Source organism: Gorilla gorilla, chromosome 1, assembly GCF_029281585.2.
Source record: "Gorilla gorilla gorilla isolate KB3781 chromosome 1, NHGRI_mGorGor1-v2.1_pri, whole genome shotgun sequence".
Lineage (NCBI taxonomy): Eukaryota > Metazoa > Chordata > Mammalia > Primates > Hominidae > Gorilla > Gorilla gorilla.
The window spans coordinates 124652311-124678934 of NC_073224.2; the positions used below are offsets into that span (position 1 = coordinate 124652311).

Consider the following 26624-nt stretch of genomic DNA (forward strand, 5'->3'; position numbering starts at 1 on the left):
CTGGGTAACACAGCGAGACCCTGTATCAAAAAATAATAACAATAATATATGCAAATATATGAGTTTATCTGAATGCCGAATACAAATGAGACTGATTTTGGAAAGCTAACCTTATCTATTCTAATGTCTAAAATTAAATTCAAAAAACAGAGTCAATAGAAAAATGAAATCACAGTGCTAGGCCCTCTTTCTTCTCTCTCCCTCTCTCACTCATTCCTATTGCTTTAAATCTCTCTACATGCCAACTCCCCCCAAATGTGTATCTCTATCCCAGGCCAGTCTTCTGAATTCCAGACTCACTTACTCTTATATGTATGCTCTCTCACATGCTTTTTCTCACACACACACACACACACACACACACACCCTCGAGAGGTGGCATACCAGTTTGCTCATACTAGAAACCCAGGGGTCATTAATAACGCCTCTCTTTCACCTCCCACCCCTAAGTCCTGGTACTCCAAACACAAACACATTTCCCACATCTACATACTCCTTGTGCTGCTGCTGCTACCTTAACCCAAGCCAGCACTGGTTCTGAGCACTAAATATCTTACCCTCTCTTTTTTTTTTTTTTTTTTTTTTTGAGACGAAGTCTCGCTCTGTCACTCAGGCTGGAGTGCAATGGCACAATCTTGGCTCACTGTAACCTCTGCCTCCTGGGTTCAAGCAATTCTCCCACCTCAGCCTCCAGAGTGGCTGGGATTACAGGCATGTGCCACCACACCCGGCTAATTTTTGTATTTCTAGTAGAGACGGTGTTTCGCCACGATGGCCAGGCTGGTCTCGAACTCCTGACCTCTAGTGATCCGCCTGCCTCAGCCTCCCAAAGTGCTGGAATTACAGGCGTGAGCCACCACGCTCAGCCTGAATATCTTCCCTCTTAAGTCGTGTCCTGCTTCTCTTTTAGTCCTTTCCAACCTGAAATCTAAAAAGAACCATCTTTTTTAAAGCATAAAACAGACCATGTCATTACCCAGCTTAAAATATTTCAATTTACAAAAACACTTAAATTATTTAACATGATTTACAAGGCTGTTCTGTGCTCAACTTGACAATCTCATTGTCACCCCTCCCCTCCTTCAGTGTGTTCCAGCCACACACTGGACTTCTTTTGATTCTTTGAACTCATCAAGCTCAGCACTGCCTAAAAGCTTCCTGTAACTAGAACCCTATTTCCCTAACTTTCTGCATGGCAAGGGGCATCTAATCTCTTTTTTTTTTTTTTTTTTTTTGAGACAGAGTCTCACTCTGACGCACAGGCTGGAGTGCAGTGGTGCAATCTCCTATTGGGATCATGTGAAGTCCCCACTTCACATGGTCCCAGTCACGGTTCTGTGTCCGGAATTTATTCCTTCCCGGGGGTTCTTGGTCTCACTGACTTCAAAAATGAAGCCGCGGACCCTCCCGGTGAGTGTTACACTTCTTAAAGATGGTGTGTCCTGACCACGCCCAGTGGCTCACGCCTGTAATTCTAGCACTTTGGGAGACCGAGGAGGGTGGATCACAAAGTCAGGAGATTGAGACTATCCTGGCTAACACGGTGAAACCCTGTCTCTACTAAAAATACAAAAAATTACCCGTGCGTGGTGGCGGGCGCCTGTAGTCCCAGCTACTGGAAAGGCTGAGGCAGGAGAATGGTGTGAACCCGGGAGGCGGAGCTTGCAGTGAGCCGAGATAGCGCCACTGCACTCCAGCCTGGGTGACAGAGCAAGACTCCATTTCAAAAAAAAAAAAAAAAAAAAAATAGTCTGTCCGGAGTTTGTTCCTTCAGATATTCAGATGTGTCCGGAGTTTCTTCATTCTGGTTGGTTCGTGGTCTCGCTGACTTCAGGAGTGAAGCCGCAGACCTTTGCAGGGAGTGTTACAGCTCTTAAAGTCGGCACGTCCGGAATTGTTTGATCCTCCCGGTGGGTTCACGGTCTCGCTGACTTCAGGAATGAAGCCACAGACCCTCCAGGTGAGTGTTACAGCTCATAAAAGTAGTGCAGACCCAAAGAGTGAGCAGCAGCAAGATTTACTGATAAGAGCCAAGAACAAAGCTTCCACAGCGCCGAAGGGACCCAACCTGCTTGCCACTGCTGGCTGGTGCGGCCAGCTTTTATTCCCTTGTCCCCGCCCACGTCCTGCTTGATTGGTCCATTTTACAGAGCACTGATTGGTCCATTTTACAGAGTGCTGATTGGTACATTTTTACAGAGTGCTGATTAGTGTGTTTACAATCCTTTAGCTAGACACAGAGCACTGATTGGTGCATTTACAATGCTTTAGCTAGACACAAAAGTTCTCCAAGTCCCCACCCAATCCAGAAGCTCAGCTGGCTTCACCTCTCAGTTCTAGGAACCAGGCTGTCAACCACTACAGCTCCTGCACAGGAACATGACACTTAAGAGATATAAATCAAACTGTAGAAGTGCTCTATGGTTCTTCCTGTCATTTGGAAGTGACAAGTACTCCTTCCATTTATAAGCAACAATAAAAGCTTTCTAAATAGTTATATTTTGATTTAAGGGAAGAAAAGCCAAAACTCTTCCCAAATGCTCTGCTAATTATTCTTGATAAAAGTAGCTACTTATAAAACAAACCACACAGCCCTGGACTATCCTGCTGCAATCAACATTACAGGAAAAACAGAGAACTTTTTAGAATACACAAGATCTTCATTCTCTAATTATCAAAGTAAAAAATGCACATTTGTATCTTAAGTCTGATTTCAGAACAAAGTCTGGTCTCAAAAAACTATCTCACTTCCATTTCTTTAATCTGCCTCTTAGATACTTGGAAACCCCAAAATGATACTCTAAAGATATTATATTTCCTGTTTCTAGATTTTCCTTATAAAGACTTCATCTCACTCCACTTACTAGTACCACTTTTCTTCTGGATTCACACAAGTCACTAGCTTTCCCATGATTTCCAGCTATGTTAAGGGTCCACCCCTTCACTCTAAGAGCTCAAAAACTCTATCAATTGCTTCCAACTAATCAAGAGACAAGGTGTTAGATGAGGACAGAAATAAAATAAGATTGGTTATAAGTTGATAATTGTTGAAGCTGTATACATGTAGATTTGTTGTATTATTCTGTCTACACATTTTGTGGTAGAAAATACATAAAAATTTCCCATCTTAACCTTTTCTTTTTTTTTTTTTCTGAGACAGGGTCTCCCTCTGTCACCCAAGCTGGAGTGCAGTGGCATGATCTCAACTCATTGTAACTTCCGCCTCCTGAGACTACAGGTGCATGCCACTGCACCTGGCTAATTTTTGTATTTTTTGTAGACATGAGGCTTCACCATGTTGCCCAGGCTGGTCTTGAACTCCTAAGCTCAAGCAATCTGCCTGCCTCAGCCTCCCAAAATACTAGGATTACAGGCATGAGCCACCACACTCGGCCCATATTAACCATTTTTAAGTGTACAGTTCAGAAGTGTTAAGTATATTCACACTGCTGTGAAACATCTCCAGAACCTTCTCATCTTGCAAAACTGAAACTCTATACCCATTAAACAACAACAACCCATTTCTCCCCTTCATTCCCTGGTAACCACCATTCCACCTCTGTTTCTATGAATTTATAATTTTTGATACTGACACCAACAACCCAACTGTCCCACAGAACTGACCATTATAGTTTCTTTTGAATAAAGATAGAAATTGACCCTCCCAGTCTTAAAACTTGAAAAAGTTACATTTGTCTTATCTGAGTTCCTTTCTCAGGAAACCAACCATCAGATCTCCCAGATGATATCAAGGAACTGAAACGTACCAGATCACTGCATCTAAACAATGAAACCTCAAACCCCTCAACCCATCATGATTGCCTAAGTGACCTCCTGCTTCCTGTTGACCAACTTCTCTTCCTTATCTCTCCCTAATTCCTATTTTCCTGCATGTAGTTACAGTTCTTCCCTGCTATATAAGCCCTTAATTGTAGTCAGCCAGGGAGATGGATTTGAGACCGAGTTACTCTCTCCTCAGCTACAGCACCCAATTAAAACCTCCTTCTCTGGCAAAACTCATCGTCTCAGCAACTGGCTTTCTGTGCAGCAAGCAGCATAACCTAGAACACATCCCTGGTGTTTCAGTAATAATATCTAATATAAGTGAAAGCATACAGTATTCGTCTTTGACTGGCTTATTTCACTTAACACAATATCCTCAAGGTTCACCCACACTGTCGCATATGACAGGATTTATTTCCTTTTTAAAGCTAAATAATATTCCATTGTGTGTATATACCACATTTTATTTATTCATCAAGGACATCTGGGTTGTTTTCACCTCTTAGCTATCCTGAATGTGCTATGAGCATAGGTGTGCAAATATCTCTCTGAGGTCCTGCATTGAATACTTCTGGATACATATCCAGAAGTGAGTTTGATGGATTACATGGTAATTCTATTTTTAATTTTTTGAGGAACTGCCATGCTGTTTTCCATCACAGTTGCACCATTTTACAGTCCCACTAACAGTGCACAAGAATAGTTCCAATTTCTCATAATCTTCACTAACACTCGTAATTCCCTGTTTGTTTTTTAATAGTAGCCATCCTAATGGATGTGAGGTGGTATCTCATTGTGGTTTTGATTTGGATCTCTCTGATGATTAGTGATGTTGAACATCTTTTCAAATGTGTCTTGACCATTGGTTTATCATCTTTGGAGAAATGACTATTCAAGTCATTTGCCTGTTTTTTAATCTGTTTATTTGATCTTTTGTTGTTGAGTTGTTGTTCTTTCTACATTCTGGATATTAATACTTTAACAGATACACAATTTACAAACATTTTCTCCCATTCCACAGGTTGCCTTTTCAAGTTGATTGTGTTCATTGATGCACCAAAGTTTTTAAGTTTGATGCAGTCCCATTTGCCTATTTTTGCTTTTGTTGCCTGTGCTTATGGTATCATATGCAAGAAATCACTGCCAAATCCAAAGTTATAAAGCCTTTCCTCTAAGTTTTAAGTTATAAGCCTTTCCTCTAAGTTTTCTTTTAGGAGTTTTACAGTTTTAGGTCTTATATTTAGGTCTTTAATCTACTTTGAGTTTATTTTTATATATAGTGTAAAATATGAGTCCAAATTTTTGTTTTGTATGTTAAAGTCCAGTTTTCCCAATACTGTTTGCTGAAGAGACTGTCCTTGCTCCACAGAGGGGTCCTGGCACCTCTGTCCAAGATCATCTGACCACATATGCAAGGGTTTATTTCTGGAGTCTCTATTCCATTGTCTATATGTCTGTTGTTATGCCAGTACCACACTAGTTTTATTACCATAGCTTAGTAATATATTTTGAAATCAGAAAGTTTGAGTCCTCCAGCTTTGTTTTTCTTTTTGAAAACTGTTCTGGCTATTAGGGGTAACGTGAGATTCCAAATTAATTTTGGGATGAAACTTCTATTTGCAAAAAAAATGCTGTTGGGATTTTGACAGGTATTCTGTTGAATCTGTAGATCACTTTGGGCAGAATTCATATCTTAACAATATTAAGTCTTCCAATCCATGAACATAGGATGTCTTTCTATTTATTTGTATGCTCTTTAATTCTTTTCAGCAGTATTTTATGGTTTTTAATATTCAAATTTTTCACTTCTTTGGTTAGGGTCATTCCTAACTTTCATTCTTTCTGATGCTATTGTTAATGGAATTGTTTTCTTAATTTTTCAAGTTGTTCACTGTGTATGGAAACATAACTAATTTTTGTGTGTTGATTTTGTATCCTGCAACTTTGCTGAATTCATTTATTAGTTATAACAGGGTTTTTTGTGGAATGTTTAGGGTTTTCTTTTTTTTTTTTTTTTTTAGATGGAGTGTCGCTCTGTCACCAGGCTGGGGTGCAGTGGTGCAATCTTGGCTCACTGCAACCTCTGCCTCCTGGGTTCAAGCAATTCTCCTGCCTCAGCCTCCCAAGTAGCTGGGACTACAAATGCCTGCCATCATGCCCAGCTAATTTTTGTATTTTCAGTAAAGACGGGGTTTCACCATGTTGGCCAGGATGGTCTCGATCTCTTGACCTCGAGATCTGCCTGCCTCGGCCTCCCAAAGTGCTGGGATTACAGGCATGAGCCACTGCAGCCAGCTTCCGGGTTTTCAACAAATAAGATCATATCATCTGTGAACAGAGATAATTTTACTTCTTCCTTTCTAATTTGAGTGCTTTTCTTTTTCTTGCCTAAATTGGCTCTGGCCAGGACTCTTAATACTATGTTGAAATAGTGGTGGCAAGAATGGGCATCTTTGCCATGTTCCTGATGTTAGGGGGAAAGCTTTCGGTCTTTCACCACTGAATAAGATGTTCACTGTGGGCTTTTTTTTGTTGGGGGGAGGGGGTGGGTGAGGGTGGGAAGGGTCTTGCTCTGTTGCCCATTCTGAAGTGCTATGGTACGATCTTTGCTCACTGCAGACTCAACCAATCCTCCCACCAAAGCGTCCCAAGTAGCTAGGACTATAGGTGTACATCACCATGCCTGGCTAATTGTGTTTATTTTTTGCAGAGATTAGGTCTCACTTTGTTGCCCAGGCTGGTCTCAAACTCCTGGACTCAAGTGATCCTCCCACCTTGGCCTCCCAGAGTGCTGGAATTACAGGCATGAGCCAACAGGCCCAGCCACTGTGGGCTTTTCATAAATACACTTTGATATGCTGAGTTTCCTTCTATTCCTACTTGAGTGTTTTTATCATGAAAGCGTGCTGGAGCTATCAAATACTTTTTCTGCATGAATTGAGATGATCATGCAGTTTTTGTCCCTTATTCTGTTAATGTGGTATTCTCTTTACTTTGATGTGTTTGAAATTTTCCATGATAAAGTTTGTTTTAAGTTACAACAGTCTGAGAAACATAGTCAGGTGAAGAAACAGTTAACCAAACCATATACTGAGCAAATTTGTGGCCGTTTAAAATAAAAGTAGATCAGAAGTAATTTGTTAAGTTAGAGAATTAAGGGGGGAAGTCTACTTATATTTACTAAACACATGATGTGCTTGACACTGTGCTATTCCACTTAACCACTCTGTGAGGTAAATATTGTTATTGCTATTTTGCAAACAAGAAAATGAAAAAAAATTGTGCCCAGATGACCTTCCAGAGACAGCCCCAATAAGACCTCTCAGCCCAAATATTCTTCTGCAATGTGACCTTCCCACTCCCTTTAAAGACATGCAGTTTATTTCTCAAGCCCCTTGAATCTGGGAGGCCCTGTGACCTCTTTAACAGATACAATACTATGCCAGTTCCAAAGCCCTTAACTGCCTGGCAACTTCTACTTCCTAACTCTTGGAACCCTGAGCAGCCACATAAGTTTAGGCTACTCTGCTGGATAGAGAGACCATCTCAAAGAGCACTGAGACATCAGACAAGTAAAAGGAAAACACCATCTTGGATCCAGCCTAGGGCAGAGTCTTCAGATGGTCCCATCTCCAGGTACTATCTGACCACAACCACATGAAAGACCTTAAGGGGAGAAGTGTCCAGCTGAACCCTGCCAATCCACAGAAACATGAGAGATAATAATAAGTTATTGTATTAAGCCACTACATTTTGGATAGACTTGTTAGGCAATAATAGAAAATCAGAACATTGCCCAAGGGATGAAAAGGAGCTATAGGCCGGGCGCAGTGGCTCATGCCTGTAATCCCAGCACTTTGGGAGGCCAAGGCGGGCAGATCACGAAGTCAGGAGATCGAAACCATCCTGGCTAACACGGTGAAACCCCATCTCTACTAAAAATACATAAAAATTAGCTGGGCGTGGTGTTGGGAGCCTGTAGTCCCAGCTACTCAAGAGGCTGAGGCAGGAGAATGCCATGAACCCAAGAGGCAGGGCTTGCAGTGAGCCAAGATTACGACACTGCACTCCAGCCTGGGCACAGCGCAGAGCACACAGCAAGACTCCATCTCAAAAAAAAAAGAAAAAGAAAAGGAGCTTTAAACCTTGGTCTTTCTTGAATCCAAAATTCCATCTTCTTTTCATTATACCATGTTGATTGAAAATAACTATGCTTTTAGGCCAGGCACAGTGGCTCAGCCTATAATCTCAGCACTTTGGAAGGCCACGGAGGGAGGATCACTTGAGGCCAGGAGTTCAAGCCTGGCCCAACATGACAAAACCCCGTCTCTACTAAAAATACAAAAATTAGCCAGGCGTGGTGGCACATGCCTGTAATCCCAGCTACTCTGCAGGTTGAGGCAGGAGAATTGCTTGAACCCAGGAGGCAGAGGTTGCAGTGAGTGAAAGAGTGAGACTCCATGTCAAAAAAAAAAGAAAGAAAGAAAATAACTATGCTTTTAAAGGGAGGAACACTAAATCAAGAATAATAATCAAATGCCAATTATATGTCAGGCACTATGGAAATCTATCCTACACTTACCTATTAATACATCAAGTCTTCACAACAAACCTCTCCCCAAAATATTTCCAATGTATACAGTCACAAAATCTTACCCCTCAGTAACTCATTTCTCTCTTTTTCAGTAACTCATTTCTAATTCAGTAACTCACTTCTCTCTTTTTTTTTTAAACTGAGACAGGGTCTCGCTCTGTTGCCCAGGCTGGAGTGCAGTGGCACCATCTCGGCTCACTGCAACCTCTGCCTCCCAGGCTTCAGAGATTCTCCCACCTCAGCCTCCCGAGTAGCTGGGACTACAGGTGTATACCATTACGCCCAGCTAATTTTTATATTTTTTGTAGAGACGGAGTTTTGCCATGTTGCCCAAGCTAGTCTCGAACTCCTGAGCTCAAGCAATCCTCTCATGTTAGCCTCGCAAAGTGCTGGGATTACAGGCGTGAGCCACCACGCCCAGCCGAGTCATTTCTATCATCCCATCTGTAAAAGAAAAGCATAACAAAAAACCTAAGTTACTTACCTAGAATCATTGGAAACAGGAACCCAACTGTTTCCACCAAACTAAGCTGCTTTCCCCCTAGGCTCTAAAAGATTACTGCAAACAACTCTAGTGAAGATACTCAGTAGCAGGTTCTGAATCAAGAACAACTCCCTAAGCATAGCTTAGCCCTGATGCTTACCCACTTAAAAGAACAACCCAAGAGGACACAAAGCACTAGAAATATAGGAAGGAAAGGAAAAGGGTGGTTTTAATGCATTATTTCTTTTGCCTCCGGTATTTCAAAGGATTAGTTATCACAATACGTGACACCTTAGAGGACAAGGAGCTACAAATTCAGACCTATTTATATCAGGTCACATAATGTGAAATTTAAATACTCTTGAAACCTATACAAGTTTGTATCCAATACTTATTCAGTACATCAAATGTAATATAAAGACTTACTACTTTTTTCCTAATTTCACAGCTATGTTTTTCTACCTCTTTGTTATCAACTTAAAGTGTTTATTTTATCTAAAACAGAAGTTCCAATGGTGATTAAAGTGTCAAAAAAAAGAAGCCCATTTTCTGTCTAGTCTGACAGCCACAATTTTAAGTTAGTAACATTCTATCGTTTATACTCTCTTTGAGTATCACATGGCAAGACAGTCAGAAATTCCTAATTAGAAGGATTAAGAACACAAAATGTTTGCCACACATCACAGCTCCTAGGCCAGTACCCACCATACTTTTACTCTGATGCTAAGTCTCGTCACTAGGTCAAAGAGACTGGTTCCCTTTTCAAGCCAGGTTATACATCCTCCTCCCTTTTCAAAAGCATCAAGTGAACCCCAAAACAAAGACAACAGAACTTCTGAGTTCTGTTCCCAGTTCCACCATTATCCTCAAGGTCTCTGTGAAAATCTCTTTCTAGAGTACAAATACTGTCCTCACTGACTTCTCTCCACTCTCCTTCAAGAAATTAAGGAAGACATACCTCTCATTCATTACAAGAAAGAGAAAGTTTCCAGTCTAAACATTTTGAAATTAGTTCTCTGAGCTCAAGGAGTTGTAAGCAATTGTTCACTTGGCTATTAATAAAGAAAATCAGTTTACTAAAAAGGAAAACAATAGGCCACAGTTTCAGTGTTACACAAGGATACCTATACAATTTAAATACTGTTTGAAGGGCTGTGATTCAGTTCCAGGCCAATAAAACTACCTTGATTTATGGTTTCATCCCCCTAAGAATAGTAACATTCACATTCACAACCTTTATTTATTTATTTATTTTGAGACTGAGTCTCACTCTGTTGCCCAGGCTGGAATGCAGTGGCGTGATCTTGGCTCACTGCAAACTCTGCCTCCCAGGCTGAAGCAATTCTCCCACCTCAGCTTCCCAGTAGGTGGGAATACAGGTGCCCGCCATTATGCCCAGCTAATTTTTGTATTTTTAGTAGAGATGGGTTTCACCACATTGGCCAGGCTGGTGTTGAACTCCTGACCTCAAGTGATCCACCTGCCTCAGCCTGCCAAAGTGCTGGGATTAGAGGCGTGAGCCACCGCACCCAGCCACCTTTATCATTTTGTTCCTTAATTCAGGCCATGATTGAACACTGACATTACAGATTCCAAACAGGAGTGCATAATCAACCAAGCTTCTTTAGCTCATTGTGTACCAAGGCAGAAAATCAGGTCACAAGACAAAGTGTTACTTGATACAAGCTTGATCAGATGGTCAAGAAGCCAAATTTTCTAAGGAAGAAACACACAGGACTACAAGAATTACCAGAGAAAATGTTAATCTCAGACAACATAATATAGCAGAAAAGATTTATAGTGTTTTTGGCTTGCTCACACTAAAGGCAGCAAGAAAGGGAACAATCCAGCGGCATAAATATAAAATGATAAATGAGCCAAAAAGTATAGATGTTAGCTCTGATGTGTACCACAATAGTTTAGAAGTAAAATGTACTTTCTTGCTTTTAGCTTAGGCTGACAGAATCTTCTTTGACAAAGTGACAACATTCATTCACTCAGCAAAAATTCTAAGCTCTACATTCCAAGCATTGTGTAGAAAGAAAAATAACCTGGGATTAAAAGTCACTAAAATCACCTACAAAGTATATGCTCTGATAAAATCATACTTCCCTTAACCATATTCTAGTAGTTAGGGAAGTCAAAAGGCATATAAAATGAACTTCTGAATATCCTAGTCTTAGGTACTTAGCCTCGAAATGAGAACTGAGCAATGCTTCAGAACAGCCTAAGTGGTTAGAGTAATGAATGTGAAGCAAAACAAAGCTGGACTGGTAATCATTTCAACTATGTATGTGCACTTCAAAACATCATGTTGTCCACCTTAAATGCATGCATGCATGCACACACACACACACACACACAATTGGACTGGAAACACAGAATAACCAACCAGTTGTGTGACACTGGGTAGCTCACTTCATCTAAATGAGATAGTACCGGGAATATACTAAATTCTCAACAAACTGTAGGTTCTAATAAATTATTCTGAGTGATTTGGATATGGAATATTTCTCAAACCATGTTTCACAAGATATTAACCAGTGGTTAAGGTGGGGAGAAAAACTAGATTTAGAAAAGCCTGAACTAAATATCAAACATGATGCTTTAATGAATGATTTTTCAGAACCATTAATATGCCATTCCATGTCATAAAAGGGGAAGTGGAGGGATGGAGATAGGGAAACAATTTGGTATGCAGTATTTTACCATAATTCTGAACTCCTATTAAATCTCCTGGCACACAGTTTGAGAAACACTGATCTAGACTACTGATTTCCATACTTTTGGTTCCCATAAAGCAGTTCGATTTTCAAATTAAAAAATTGGAAACCTGCAAGGATTGCCAGCTTTTTTATTTTGCCAAGTATAAATATTAAAAAAAAAACCATCTACCATCACCATTTCATTTTAAAAAGTACTATTTTACCATGTACCCACAGAGCAATCAGAGCTTCTGACTGAGAACTCTTCATCGAAATAAAAGTAATACTTGGAATTCTAGCATTGACTTTCCATCAATGACATAGGAGGATTTCACAAGTATGATCTAATTCAACTCACAGCAGGAACATTCAGGTCAGGAAAGATCACATACAAACTGGTTGTTAACAGTAGCCACTGACCATTGGATTAAGAAAACAATTAGTCAACTGAATACAACTTTAAAAACAAAAGCAATGTAAATGCAACCTCAAAGCAAACAAAGAATATTTATAAAATAGTTCTAAAAAAAAAATTATCCCAGGCCAAGTTTACCTGTTACTGAATCCCAAGTCTTCAAAAAAAAAAAAAAAGTTTTAATTTATTCAGTCAACATTACCAGCATTATTGCTTTGTTTGATTTATAAAAGGAAAATTTTGACATTGCTTTGCATTACGTCCTCCATCCTAACATTTTCAAGATTGTTCATCATTATAAGATAAAATATGCACTAATAGTTTGTAACTCATAAAGGAGATTATTTCAGGGGTAAAATTTAAATCCTAGTATGTCAGTGGCTACCACACGATCTATGTGGAAAAACTACAGAAGAAAATTCCCTTACACAAAATCCAAAAATACCCCAAAGCTCAAATCACTAAACCGTAGCTAGCAGGAATAAACACAACTATCTCATTTTACAGACAAGGAAAATGAAGACCCTGAAAGGTTCAATAATTTAACAGCTAAAATAAAACATTTTTTCCCACAGTACTATAATACGATTTATATATAATTAATTAAAATAAATAAAATCAGCTATAAAAAGGGCTGACAACAGTTGCAAAATGAGGGCTAGTTGTTAGTTCTTACAACAACAATATCTCAGACCTGAAATGGGCAAAAGGGCATTTGCTCTAATCCAGAGATAGCTACATTAATTTAATGTTTAAATGAAATATTAAATTTAAGTCCAGGCACAGTGGCTCACGACTATAATCCCAGCACTTTGGGAAGCTGAGGCGGGTGGATCACTTGAGGTCAGGTGTTCAAGACCAGCCTGGCCAACAGGGTGAAACCCCATCTCTACTAAAAATACAAAAATTAGCTGGGCATTGTGGCGCACACCTGTAATCCCAGCTGCTCAGGAAGCTGAAGCAGGAGAATCGCTTGAACCCGGGAGGCAGAGGTTTCAGTGAGCTGAGATCGTGCCACTGCACTCCAGCCTGGGCAACAGAGGAAGACTCCATCTCAAAAAAATAAAATAGATAAATAAATAAATAAATATTAAATTTAAAGAAAGCCAAAAGGAGAAGAAAATATTTAAATCCTGATTTTACTACCCATTTTTCTCAACATTTTATTAATCTCCTTACTTCTTCCTGAATATAGCTGATATAGTTTGGATATGTGTCCCCTCTAAATCTCATGTTGAAATTTGATCCCCAATGTTGGAGGTAGGGCCTAGTGGGAGGTATTTAGGTCATGGACGCAGATCCCTCATGAATGTCTTGGTGCAGTCCTTATAGGAATGAGTGATGTGGTTGTTTAAAAGAGTGTGGTACCCCTCCCCTTTCTCTCTTGCCTTGCGGAACACCTGCTTCCCCTTGGCCTTCCACTATGGCTGGAAGCTTCCTGAGGTCCCACCAGAAGCAGATGCTGGTGCGAAGCTTCTCGTACTGTCTGCAGAGTAATGAGCTAAGTAAACTTCTTTTGTTTATTTTTTGTTGAGACAGAGTCTTTTTCTGTCACCCAGGCTGGAGTGCAGTGGCAGGATCTCGGCTCACTGCAACCTCCACCTCCTGGGTTCAAGAATTCTCCTGCCTCAGCCTCCTGAGCAGCTGGGATTACAGGTACGCGCTACGGCGCCCAGCCGTAAACCTCTTTTAAGTTACCCAGCTTCAGTTATTCCTTTATAAGCAACACAAAATGGACTAAGACAACAGCCCAAGTACCTAGAACAGCTCCTGGAATATAGAAAGTACCAATACAGTTACTGAATAAATAAAAATGGACTGCTGTTACTGTTGCATAATCTAGTGCCTGTTATTTTAATGTTATTATCAAATACAAACTAAATTCGAAGTGCTGTACTTCACAAATAGAGTATATGTGTGTGTCCTCAAAGAAAATATCCAGAATCAATCACACTCAGGAATACAAATAGATATACTTCTGGAAACCTTTTACAGTACTAGTGTTACAGGATGAGATAGACCTATATTATACTGCTAATCTTATTAAAAACCTTAGGAACTCTGAATCTGTCCATCTAATTCTGATTGCATATTAAAATAGGATGCTAATATAATATTAAAACAACTTCTCCCTATCCATTCAATCAGCACCTGCACTTTAGATAGAGAATAATAAACCAACAATTTTAAAGATTAGTAAACTAAGGTTGAAACATTCAGCAAATTAAACATTTTTACAATTCTCACTTATTAATATTACTTTCAACCACTTTTTTATTGCTACAGATATCTGTAAATATTCATGGGGTACATGTGATATTTTGGTACATGCATATCAAGTCAGGGCATTTAGGGCATCTATCACCTTAAATATTTATCATTTCTATGTGCTGGGAATATCTGAAATCCTCTCATCTAGCTATTTTGAAATATACATTGTTGTTAACTTTAGTCACTCTATTCTGCTATCAAACATCAGAACTTATTCCTTCTATCTAATTTTATGTTTATACCCATTAATCAACCTCTCTTTATCCACATACCTCACCCCCTCTGCCTTCACACACCCTTCCCAGCCTCAGATATCATTCCATTCTCTACCTGCATGAAATCAACTTTTTACCTCCCACATATGAGTGGGAATATGCAATATTCGTCTTTCTGTGCCTGGCTTATTTCACTTAACATAATAACCTCCAGTTCCATCCATGTTGCTACGAATGGCATGACTTCATTCTTTCTTATGGCCAAACACTATTCTCTTGCATATATATATATACCACATTTTCTTTATCCATTCATCCATTGATGGATACTCTGATTCCGTCTTTGCTGCTGTGAATAGTACTACAATGAACATGGAAGTGCAAGTATCCCTTTGATATACTGATTTCTTTTCCTCTGGATAACTACCCAGTAGCAGGATTGCTGGATTGTATGGTAGTTTTTAGGTTTTTTTGAAATATATCCATTCTGTTTTCCATAGTGACCATACTAATTTACATTCTCATCAACAGTGTTTAAGACTTCCCTTTCTTCCACATTCTCATCAGCATCTGTTATTTTTGTCTTTTTAATAATGGCCATTCTAACTGGGGTATAATGGTATCTCATTCTGGTTTTGGTTTGCATTTCTCTGATGATTAGTGATGTTAAGCACTGTTTCATATACCTGTTGGCCATTTATATGCCTTCTTTTGAGAAATGTCTAATCATGTCCTCCTTTGCCCAACCATCATTTGGTTTTTTATTATAGTTTCAACAACCCTTTAATCTAAAACATACAAATCAAGACTAGCAGTGAAAATTAATTTGCTGTTTGCCTTTTACATGTTATTAAACAGAAAGTAAATGTACCTTTATAAATAGTTTTTGCACTATATCAGCAATCCAAATAACTAATTTTTTTTCAAACCAACGAGGCTAAGATATAAAAATTTCTGTTCCTCAACCTAACTTGTCTTAACTAGGTATGCTAATACCTGTAAACATTTAGCAGTGACCATATTAAGAGATCAGGATCTAATAACTGGCACCATAAATTCAAAATCAGGGAACCAACAGTTTAATAAGTTTGAGAGTAAAAATACCTCACGTTAGTACCTAAATTAGAAAAGATCCTCTAGAAGAAGCTTTCATTCAACAAATTCAGCTATTAATGACTTCATTAAAGTAACTCTGCCTACAAAGCCCATCAGCTGTTTATCTGAAAGGCATGTAATTATGGGATGCCTCCTCTACTTATAAGCTCTCATATGCAGAAATAAAGCCGTATTCCACAAGAGGCTCCACTCTACTGGCCACTAACTAATGGCAAGTGGTCCATCAAACTGCTGCTTTGAGCCAACCCTTTAGTCATTAGTCTACAGGTCTGTGCTTTGTTTTCAAGGATTTTTTTTTTTTTTTTTTTTTTTTTGAGACAGAGTCTCACTCTGTTGCCCAGGCTGGAGTGCAGTGGTGCAATCTCAGCTCACTGCAACCTCCACCTCCTGGGTTCAAGTGGTTATCCTCCCTCAGCCTCCCGAGTAGCTGGGATTACAGGCGTGTGCCACCACACCCAGCTAATTTTTGTATTTTTAGTAGATGCAGATTTCACTATGTTGGCTGGTCTCAAACTCCCGACCTCAGGTGATCTGCCCACTTCAGCCTCCCAAAGTGCTGAGATTATAGGCGTGCGCCACTGCACCCAGACCCAGCTAATTTTTTTTTTTTTTTTTGGAGACAAGACTTTCACTCTTGTTGCCCAGGCTGGAGTGCAGTAGTGCGATCTTGGCTCACTGCAATCTCCACCTTCCAGGTTCAAGCAATTCTTCTGCATCAGCCTCCCGAGTAGCTTGGATTACAGGCATGCGCCACCATGCCTGGCTAATTTTGTATTTTTAGTACAGACGGGGTTTCACCATGTTGATCAGGTTGGTCTTGAACTCCTGACCTCGAGTGATCTGCCTGCCTCGGCCTCCGAAAGTGCTGGGATTACAGGCATGAGCCACTGCACCCAGCCTGTTTTCAAGGTTTTTATGAACACTGGTACCTCCATCATTTTCAACAGGTACAAACAGCAGAAAGTGGCAAGAAGAAAAAGCCTACAGTTAAGTTTCCTTCATTCGACAAATACTAATTGAATATCTACTATGTACCAAGGCACTGTGCTAACACTTATGAAAAAGAAAACATCAATAATAAGAGTGGTGAGGAAATAAGAAATTTAAAGACATATAGGAATTGTCTAAAGGCCAAGTAAATCTTTGTCTTTTAGACTAAAAGGCTGTGCTAAACTAGTGAATAATAAGCAAGAAAAAAAAAAGAAGAGTGAATGATAAAACAGAAAAATGTTTTCCTGTATGACTAGAGGTCATTCTTAATGAGGACAATACAATCATCTAGGGGATAGTTGGGACATCTATGGAAGTGCTTTGGTTGTCACAGCAGTTAAGAAGTGCTTCTCACTATTCACAATAGCAAAGACATGGAATCAACCCAAATGCCCATCAGTGAGAGACTAGATAAAAGAAAATGTGGTACATATACACCATGGAATACCATTCAGCCATAAAAAGGACGAGTGATTACTTTGCAGGGATGTGGATGGAGCTGGAAGCCGTTATCCTCAGCAAACTAACATAGGAACAGAAAACCACACAGCACACGTTCTCATTTGTAAGTAGGGGCTAAATGAGGAGGACACATGGTGGGGAACAACACACACTGGGGCCTGTTGAGGGAGCCTCAGGAAGAATATCTAATGGATGCTGGGCTTAATACCTAGGTGATGAGTTGATCTGTGCAGCCAACCACCATGGCACATACCACCATGCTGACGTTTGTGGCAGAAGAGGTGGGGCCAGGGACTGGGGAGAAGAAAGGCAAACACATGATGGGTTAAAAACTGGTGAAATCAAATAGGCTTAATCAGGACTGAGGGATGTCACTGGCAGCCTTGTCTACTTATTTGAAGATGTTGTTTCCCTGGTTTCACCCTTGTCATCTCCAGTCTTGATCTCCTTTAAGTCAACTTGTCTTAGCTATGCAGTCACCTTGAAACCAAGATATAAACACTTCTACACTTTTCTCGCTTATACGTTTCTATAAAGCAAGGCTTGGCCCTGAGATTTTTACCCCATGAGTGGCCAATGTTTCTGTGTAGCACAAAAGATTGCATTTTGCTTTTTTAATTTTTTTCTTTTTTGGTTTCTTGTTTTTTGTTTGAGATGGAGTCTCACTCTGTCACCCAGGCTGCAGTGCAGAGGCACAATCGCAGCTCACTGCCACCTCTGCCTCCCGGGTTCAAGCGATTCTCATCCCTCAGCCTGCCAAGCATCTGGGATTACAAGCGCCAAGTAACATGCCAGCTAATTTTTGTATTTTTAGTAGAGATGGGGTTTCACCATCTTGTACAGGCTGGTTTCGAACTCCTGACCTCAGGTGTTCCACCTACCTCAGCCTCCCAAAGTGCTGGGATTAAGATGTGAGCCAGCGCCCCTGGTCAGAGACTTACTTTTGTTTGTTTGTTTGAGATGGAGTCTCGCTCTGTCTCCCAGGCTGGAGTGCAGTGGCGCAATCTCGGCTCACTGCAAGCTCCGGTTCCTGGGTTCATGCCATTCTCCTGCCTCAGCCTCCCAAGAAGCTGGGACTACAGGCACCCAACACCGCGCCCAGCTAATTTTTTTTTTTTTTTTTTTTTTTTGTATTTTTAGTAAAGACGGGGTTTCACCGTGTTAGCCAGGAGGGTCTCGATCTCCTGACCTCGTGATCCACCCACCCCGGCCTCCCAAAGTGCTGGGATTACATGTGTGAGCCACCGCGCCAGGCCGAGACTTCTTATTAATAGCTAAGACAAGCCAATGAAAAGGAGAGAGAGTCTAGCCTGCGAGGAGTGAACGAGGGTGGGAGGATCGTCTCAGCCGATCCTCCCACCTAAGTCTCCTGAGCAGTTGGGACTATAGGCACGCAGCACCATGACTGCCTAATTTTTTGTATTCTTCGTAAAGATGGGTTTCACCATATTGTCCAGGCTGGTCTTCAACTCCTGAACTCAAGTCATCCTCCCACTTGGGCCTTCCAAAGTGCTGTGATTATATGTGTGAGTCACAGCACCTAGCTCCATCCTAGTTTCTGACTAAAACAATAACAATATGTGTATATACAGCCTGTCCTCAGAATTGATCTTCCATAGCCTAGACAGAGGTATGAGACACAAGGAAAATAGAGGCTACCTGGGAGAATGTTTAGAGCATCCTGACATTAATCATGAGAGGATTCTCTGTCTACAACCAGAGTTGAGTTGACTTTGTCTTCCTCAAATGTGATTTTGATGTTCTTGTGAGGCTGGTTGGAGTCACAAGGGCCGTGGCTATTTGAACAAGTGATGGCACATTCCTCCAGTGAGTCCTCAGGGACTTTGCTTTCTTCAGCCTTCTGCACCTCCCTGATGAGCCAGGTGGGACAGAGATGACAGAAGATTAAACACAGAGGGATTGGACCCCAGGGAGTCCTAGCTGGTTTTGACAGGCGGCATTAAGAGAGTGGTCCCAGAAAGCAAAATGGAGGTTCCCTTAAAGAGGAACAGGCAATCCTCTTCTCTCTGCAACAGAGCATGGCTGTCATGGGAGCCAGAGAGGAAGAGAGCAGCTGGTGTTCAGTGCACTGGACAGATAGGAGCTGAGGAGGATGAAGACTCAGCTATCCCTGTATGGTACAGACATGACACTCGGCACACATAGAGAAACACGACAGCTGCCGCACCCTGTGTCTAAGCTGGGTTGAATTTCACATACTGTGGCCAAGGGAATGCGGGCTTTTGGCCCACCATAGATGCCAGAGAGGGCGTGCCTCCTAGACATTTTCATATGTTACCACCCATTACTTGCTCCTGAGTATTCAGTGTTACCTGGGGGGAGATGATTTCTGCACCTTCTCAGCCTCCTCAACTTGAACATCTTCATCCTCATCTTCGTCATTTTCTATAAATACAAAATGTTCGTTCAGATATTTCCCACTTCACATTCTGCAAGCACAGTCAGCCCAATGTGCACAGAGACATGAACATCTATGTATGGTTCAGCATTGTACTGAAAACTCTCATGTTTTATCTTTCACAAAATGCCCTGGCATGGTTTCCTGGTCCATCGGGCAATGCATTTCTGATCTGGAGGGCCACCATCAAGATGTGGCCAAACACTGAAAAGACCTTTTGCTTCCCATATCACTGGAGGCTTGTGCAGCCTCTCTCTGGACTTTGGCAGCTGTCTCCCCCATCCTGCCACAGATCTGATTCCCAGGAACAGGCTTGGTGTCCTGTCACAGTTCACATTTCAAACCTCATTTTTCTCTTAGGAGAGGACAAACTTGTCCCACAGTCCTCTATGCATCATGAGACTGCACAGGCCCTCCATGTGGCTTCTGCTGTGTTATTCAGGGACATTCTATCCTTGGGGAGTGCTCCAGTCTGAAGCACTTCCTACCACCAAATGCCCCCACATCAAGTGCCTTCTCCAACACCACACGGAGAGGGGCTTCATCTCATTTTGAAAAGCATTCGTAAGTGTTCCCATATTTGGATGCTTCAGACCCTTGCAAGAGACGATTTGTCTGCCTTTGCAGATGGAGAGAGAGAAACTCTGGAAAGATAAATCACTCACTCACTGACACTTACTAAGAACATTGCCAAAAAGACAGCCTGGGAACCTTCATTCTTAGCCCAGAGCTCTTTTCACTCCAACAAGCGCCCTCTCATCACAGCCTCCTTCCTGTCCTTTAAAACTAGATAGATGCTGCCTCTTTCTCCAAAGACCACCTTCCATCAAGGAAGGAGGGACACTTCCAATACTGTGACCTCCAAACCCATGGGTTTCCCATCTCTGTTCTTACCCAGGAAGTCCTGATCATGTCATGGCCACATATGTGTAGTAGAATAAAACCCCACTGATACAACTGTCATTGTGAAAGTATGGAGGTCTGGAGTCTCTCATAAGCCTGGGGTTTTGGGTCATCAGGGCCTATGGCCACCTTACCTGGGCTGAGCTTTTGGACAAGTTGCTGTGCCAGTCTACACCCCTCAGCCAGCTGTTCTTGGAGGTCCTGCCCCTGGGACTTGTCTGGCTCATCCGGAGTGAGGAGGGCCTGGAGATGCTGATTCAATGAGCGGGAGGCATCTCTCCCTTCCCGTAACTTCTCCCTTAACTGGGTCAGCTCTCATTCCTGAGAGTGAACCAGGACTTTATATTGCCTAAGGTGAGACGGTAGAGAAAATTTAAGAGTGGAAAGGGTTGAGTGATCCGTTCAAATATTGCAACAGAGATTTCTGAGACAATGTCCTCAAGGAGACCTCCAAGCAGGAGGTCAGCACACATTGAAAGGAATGACTGTAGCCAAGAGAAAGAATAGAAAATGGTCTACAGGCTTTCCCTGTATCAGAGAGGGCTCCTGCAAGATCCTTGATGATGTTCCATTCATCTTTCCCTTCTGTAAACAAAAGTAGGTGTCTTCCTAATTCCGTTTCAAAAAGACATCCTTTCAGTTCCTCACTCTGGCCATGGACATTTCCATGTGAAAATACACATAGTGCATCTTGCGGCCACTAGATACAAAGCCATGTACAGAAATGAGGCCAGATGCAGATGGGGCGAATTGAAAAGATGAAAGAAGAAAAGAATGACAGGGTCGAGAAGGCAACATTGATTGAGTGAAAGAATGAGAAGCCGCAGTCAGTCAGGAGGTGATTCTCACTAAGGGTAAGTGGGGTGGTGACGGCACACCATTTTGAGTATACTGAATGCTGCTGTGTGGTTCACACTCCTTTGGTTAATTTTGTGTTATGTAAATTTCACATCAACAATTACTTGTTTGAAAAAGAGAAAACAAGGTTCTAAGAAACAACTGCAACATATAACTTATTATTATCCTTGTTCTCTGATAAATATTTGTGTGTCGTGAGCCTGCCATGGCAATTTCTGCCCTTCCCCTGGCCCAGCTTCGTTCTTACTTCGCCCCGCCGAGCTGCTGTACTTCAGAGATCTACACACCTACCCGCCTGCCTCCCCCCACGGGGTCCCCTCACCTGAGCTCCTCAGCTTGCTTGAGCTGCTCTGCAAGCTTCTCCTCCTTGAACTGTCCCTCATGCCTCAGCATAAATTTTATGAGGTCTTTGCTCTCTTCATACTCTGAGAAAAGACAGACACGCCTGCCTCAGTGGAAGGCTGGACATGCTGCTGTGGTCATTGCCTACAGGGCAGGAGCCAGGTCCATCCCAAGGACAAAACTCTCCCCAGTACCAGGCTCTAGGCAGGGATTTCCACATCTTTACTCTTCAGTCTCCTGACTTTCTGGCATCTTATCCTCCAAAATTTAAAGACAAAGAAAGAGAAACTCAAGGGCACATCAAGGAAGTTGACAAGATGATTCAACCACAACGAAGTGGAGTCAGAACTCACAGCCCCTGAAGTCTGACTCTGAATGCGGGGCCACTTTCCCAAGCCTTGCAGCCTCTCCTCTAAAATACCACACTGGGGCATGAAGTAGTGATTTCTTGTACAGTCGGGAAGGCCCCTAGGACTATGGGACTGATGGTTTCCCTTTTACTGGGTATTTCAAGGACAAATATGTCAAGGACTTTAAAAATATTTCATTCTTAAATCATATATTCAGATATGGTTTTAAGAATCATATCTGAAGCATAAAGTGTGAGACATAAGACAATAAGGCCATGAAGGAAATATGCCCAAATACTTTATTAGTATGACAGGCAGCATTAAGATTTAGATTAGTTGTGTTAATTTAGAAACAGCATAAGATTAGTTTGTGTTAATTTAGAAACATCAGAATGAAGAACTAATAGATAGTGTTTACACTGTGACAATTAATGTTCAAGGAGATTGACAGGAAATACCTCATGTAATTCATTGCAGCAATTTACAGAGGTAGGTATTATTGTAGTACCCTCTGACCAGATGAGGAAACTGACGGACAGACAAGACAAGCAACTTGGATGGAGCCCAGGAGACAGGCTGAGGGTCCCTGCTTTGCACACTGCACTGCTGCTTCCACACATTCTCGGGTGTGATCTTTCTTCCTCTTTAGGAACAAGAGCCTGTGCCCCAGGAAGCAGGACTTCACCCTCACCAAGCTACTCTCTGCTTTTTATTTTTATTTTTGTTTTTATTTATCTTTTTGTTTGTTTGTTTTTTGATGAGTCTTGCCCTGTCGCCCATGCTGGAGTGCAATAGTGCAATCTTGGCACACTGCAACATCTGCCTGCTGGGTTCAAAGGATTCTTCTGCCTCAGCCTCCCGATTAGTGGTGGTTACAGTTGCCCGCCACGACGCCCATCTACTTTTTGTATTTTTAGTGGAGATGGGGTTTCTCCATGTTGCCCAGGCTAGTCTCAAACTCCTGACCTCGTGCTCTGCCCGCCTCAGCCTCCCAAAGTGCTGAGATTACAGGAGTGAGCCACGTTGCACGGCCCCTACTCCCTGCTCTTGATGCTGTCACTTATAGATAGCACAGGTTCTATTAGGAGCAGACTCCTCTTGAAGCCCCTCAGAGTGGGTACTGGCTACTATCACCAAGTTCCCCTCAGAGTCACTAGAACAGAGCTTTGCCTGTTGGGCCTCAACAGAAACTTGAACTGAATAAAAGTTCACTAGTCCTAGACATTTAGAACAACAGACTAGATGTTATTTGTCTGCAGGATCTTATATGGTACAGAGAGGATTCTTGAAAACATGATTGAGCCTCTTGGAGAAAACAGGTCATTCTGTGCCTGTGTCAGAAATCAATAACTGTGAGTTTAACTCTAGTCCCACCCCCACCTGATTGCAAACATGGAAAGTTGCTAAATACTTTGGTACCTCTGTCTTCCAACTTTAACAAAATGTTAAAATACCCATTTCTGTTTTCCTAGAAGTACAGGAAGGATGAAATTATTTTTGATGGAGAGAGCATTTAGTGTCTCAGAGAGAAGACAGGACATCATTCATCACTTTCGTGATGCTGAGCCTATAGATCTTACTGTATTTCTTCTGTCCGTTGGCCAGGAAGCCGGCCAGTTGAGTTACAAAAAATTTCTCTTTGAGGTTTCTGAACTGCTGTTTGTTCTCTGCCAGCTGGGGGCGCAATTTCTCGTTGATTTCTAGAATGTTCATCTCTGCCTTCTTGCTGGACCAAGGGCCGGCTGATACCACCATGCTGATGTTTGTGGCAGGAGAGGTGGAGCCAGGGACTGGGGAGAAGAAAGGCAAACACGATGGGTTAAAAACTGGTGAAATCAAATAGGTTTAATCAGGACTGAGGGATGTCAGTAACTGAAATTCTTAACTTACTGTTGTGAAAAATGTGATCACTCCCCACAGCACTTTAGGATCCTTCACCACAAAAACAAGGTTCGAGGTGCCTGAACTCAGAGCTGAAAGCACTGCCGATAGCTCAGACTCTGACAAGAGTGAGGTAGATTGTGGCCAGCGTGCCAGGTAACCGTCTGCAGTTGCAATAACAGAATTAGAAGGTGGGGGTGTCATGGAATCTTAGGAGCCCTGCATTCCAATTGCCCAGGCTTTGCTGAAACACAGGCACCCTAGTCTCACCTGAGGGTCACCACCAATGGGGATCATTCCTTCAGCATTCACTCTCAGTATTCGTGTACCCTTGTGACAATTCCACAGACCCACGTCTTTCCCACTACATCCAAGCATATTCCTCACTGTTTATCTCTTGTCTGTACAACATCATCAAGGCAGAAACAGTTTCCCAAGAGGTTATATTTTCTTAATGGTAGTCATGAAGTCACCCCACCTGCTCTCAGTTAAAACAGAGCTTAAGGCTTTTCCACAGGTGTAAGATATCAAACTTTTAGCCTGCCCTGATATCCTCTGGGTCTTCTGCAGTTTTTTCTGTATCCACTAGAAAGTGAATGAACAATTCATTTTTTTAAAATGTTTTCTTTCCTGTCTCAGTATTCTTGCTACTGCATCCCATTATTAGGTTGATTTCTTCTTTCTTACTGGGGCACCTTCTTGGGTTTTCATTACATTCTAGACCAGTTTGACATCCCTACGTCCAAAGCTCTTCCTCTATGTGGGTTGATTTGTTTTTTAATGTCACTGAGCACTACATTTTATACTTGTCACTTATAGATGTCATTCTAGTGCCACAAGACCTCTTTTCAAGGTATCAAGTGATCAAAGTCATTTATATAGAGGTCTCCTGAAAAAATGTGTGACCATCTATCTTGGGAAGTTTTGTAAACCTGTTGCTATATTGTTGTTTCCATTTTGTTTTCACATATACTGAAAAGAACAGGGCCACAAGCAGTTCTTATGGAATATGGTTTGATATATATTTTGTTGAGATGACCTAACACCATTGATTTTGGGTTGCATTCCACTAACAGAACATGGCAAGATCAAGGTTATGGTCAGGGTTGGTTGGCGATCCTCAGTGTTGCTGTGCAGTAGAAGGTGAGTTTGAGGTGAGAGGAACAAGTAGGAAAGAGTGATCCCCTAAACCACCTCTTTGCTTTCTCAGCTTTCATCCCCACCTAGGTTTTGTGAGCCTGGAACTTGAGAGACTGTTCTGTAGCCCAGGTCTCCTAAGATTGGCTGCTGGACTTGCCTGAGTTGAGGGTGCAGTGGGTTGACCCTGGGCTGCCCAGCATTCATGTGGAAGGGAAGGAAGGAGGACTGGTTAATCCCATTTGAAAGCATCCCTCTCTGCAGCCCGCACCATCTTCCAGTGACACTGTCAGGATACTGCTTTGAGATGTATCAAAGGCTTTAAGTCAATGTATTTTCTAGGGTCTGGGAGACCTGACATTCTGTGTCAGAATGAAAATCTGTCAAGTTTCTAAATGAAAAAACTGCAGGTTCACAAAGTGTCATGGGTTACTTGAGGTCACAAAGCGATGAGTTTTCAGCACTGCCAATAAAAGCAATCACAATAATTATTCAGTAATTATTCATAGGATCCATACAATCCAGTAAATATTCACATATTTAGTAATTATTCATTGACCAATTCGTACAAGGCATTTTGCTCAAAACTGTGTTTATATTTGGACATTGTATCTTCATCATAATCCTTAAGGTAATGCTATTATCTATAAGTAACAGATAAGAAACCTGAAGATGAGGGACAGCTAATCATGTACTTGGCCATATTTCCATTTTTTGGTTTTTGTGATGCTGGAAGAATGACCAGAATGGGTCACGGGAAGAGTATTCATTCCTGTATTAATTTCCAGGACACAGGTGTGCCCTTCTAGAGTACTGGGACCAAAATTCAGAAGTGTCTGAAACCTTGCTTTAACAGTATGGGAAATAACCTCTATCACCTGGAATTTCCCTGGAACTTTGGAATATACAAGAGAAGTATGAGACGTGGGTCTTCCCTTGGCTGTGTTTAATTCACTCTTCTATGGAATACCAATGACTCTCACTAAGACTTTTGCCTTTTTATAACCACAGTGTATGTCTTATGGAGAAGATTTTACACTTTGCTCTACTTAGAAAGAATAAATATGAGCAATAGTTTAGGTTTTATGCCCTGGACTTCATATTTTTCTGATTTCTGTTTTGAGATTAAATTCTCATGTAAATAGAAAAATACTTATTATTTCTCATCAGGCCAAGTTTGTTATCAGCTTGAGTTTTTGAAGATGAAGCACAAACTTTTGATTTTATCTTTGTCCCCGTCAGCGCCACTCATTGTCTCTCAGTATGACCTGGACTTGCCCCTGCATTTACCCTCGTCCTGCTGAGCCATCTCCATGTACTGTCCAATTCCATCAGTGATTCGGGGTCCTCCCAAGGCTGCCTGAAATGTGCACAGGGATCAGGACGTCAGACACATTCCAGACACAAAGGCAACCCATACTGTAGAGTGAGCAGCTGTGTCCCCACTTCCCTAATGTTCCAGTGATGTCCTCAAACTGAAGGGAACACTTTCCCTTTTTAAGGGTCTGTTCTTCAAGTCTCAATGCCTCTGATCTAGTGAACACAACTGTCCTGAAACTGAAAGAACCTGCTAAATTTCGGGTTTCTGGTTAGGTGGCTAGAATAGGTTTGTAAGACTTCCTTACTTACCTATGACTGCTGAAGTTTGAATTCTTAGCAGTATGATTCCTTTTCTTGTAAGCTGAGCAGCTTAGGAAAG

At 41.6% G+C, this 26624-nt stretch overlaps 1 protein-coding gene across 1 annotated transcript; it reads right to left on the reverse strand.

Annotated features, from left to right (window-relative positions):
* Positions 1 to 2323: 2323 nt before the first annotated feature.
* Positions 2324 to 23689, reverse strand: LOC101147747 (neuroblastoma breakpoint family member 11). Its single transcript, XM_063707689.1, is given in 6 exon segments — positions 2324 to 2367; positions 18695 to 18906; positions 19369 to 19441; positions 20492 to 20706; positions 21538 to 21640; positions 23488 to 23689. Coding segments are annotated over 6 exon segments (822 nt in total). The 5' UTR covers positions 23663 to 23689.
* Positions 23690 to 26624: the final 2935 nt, after the last annotated feature.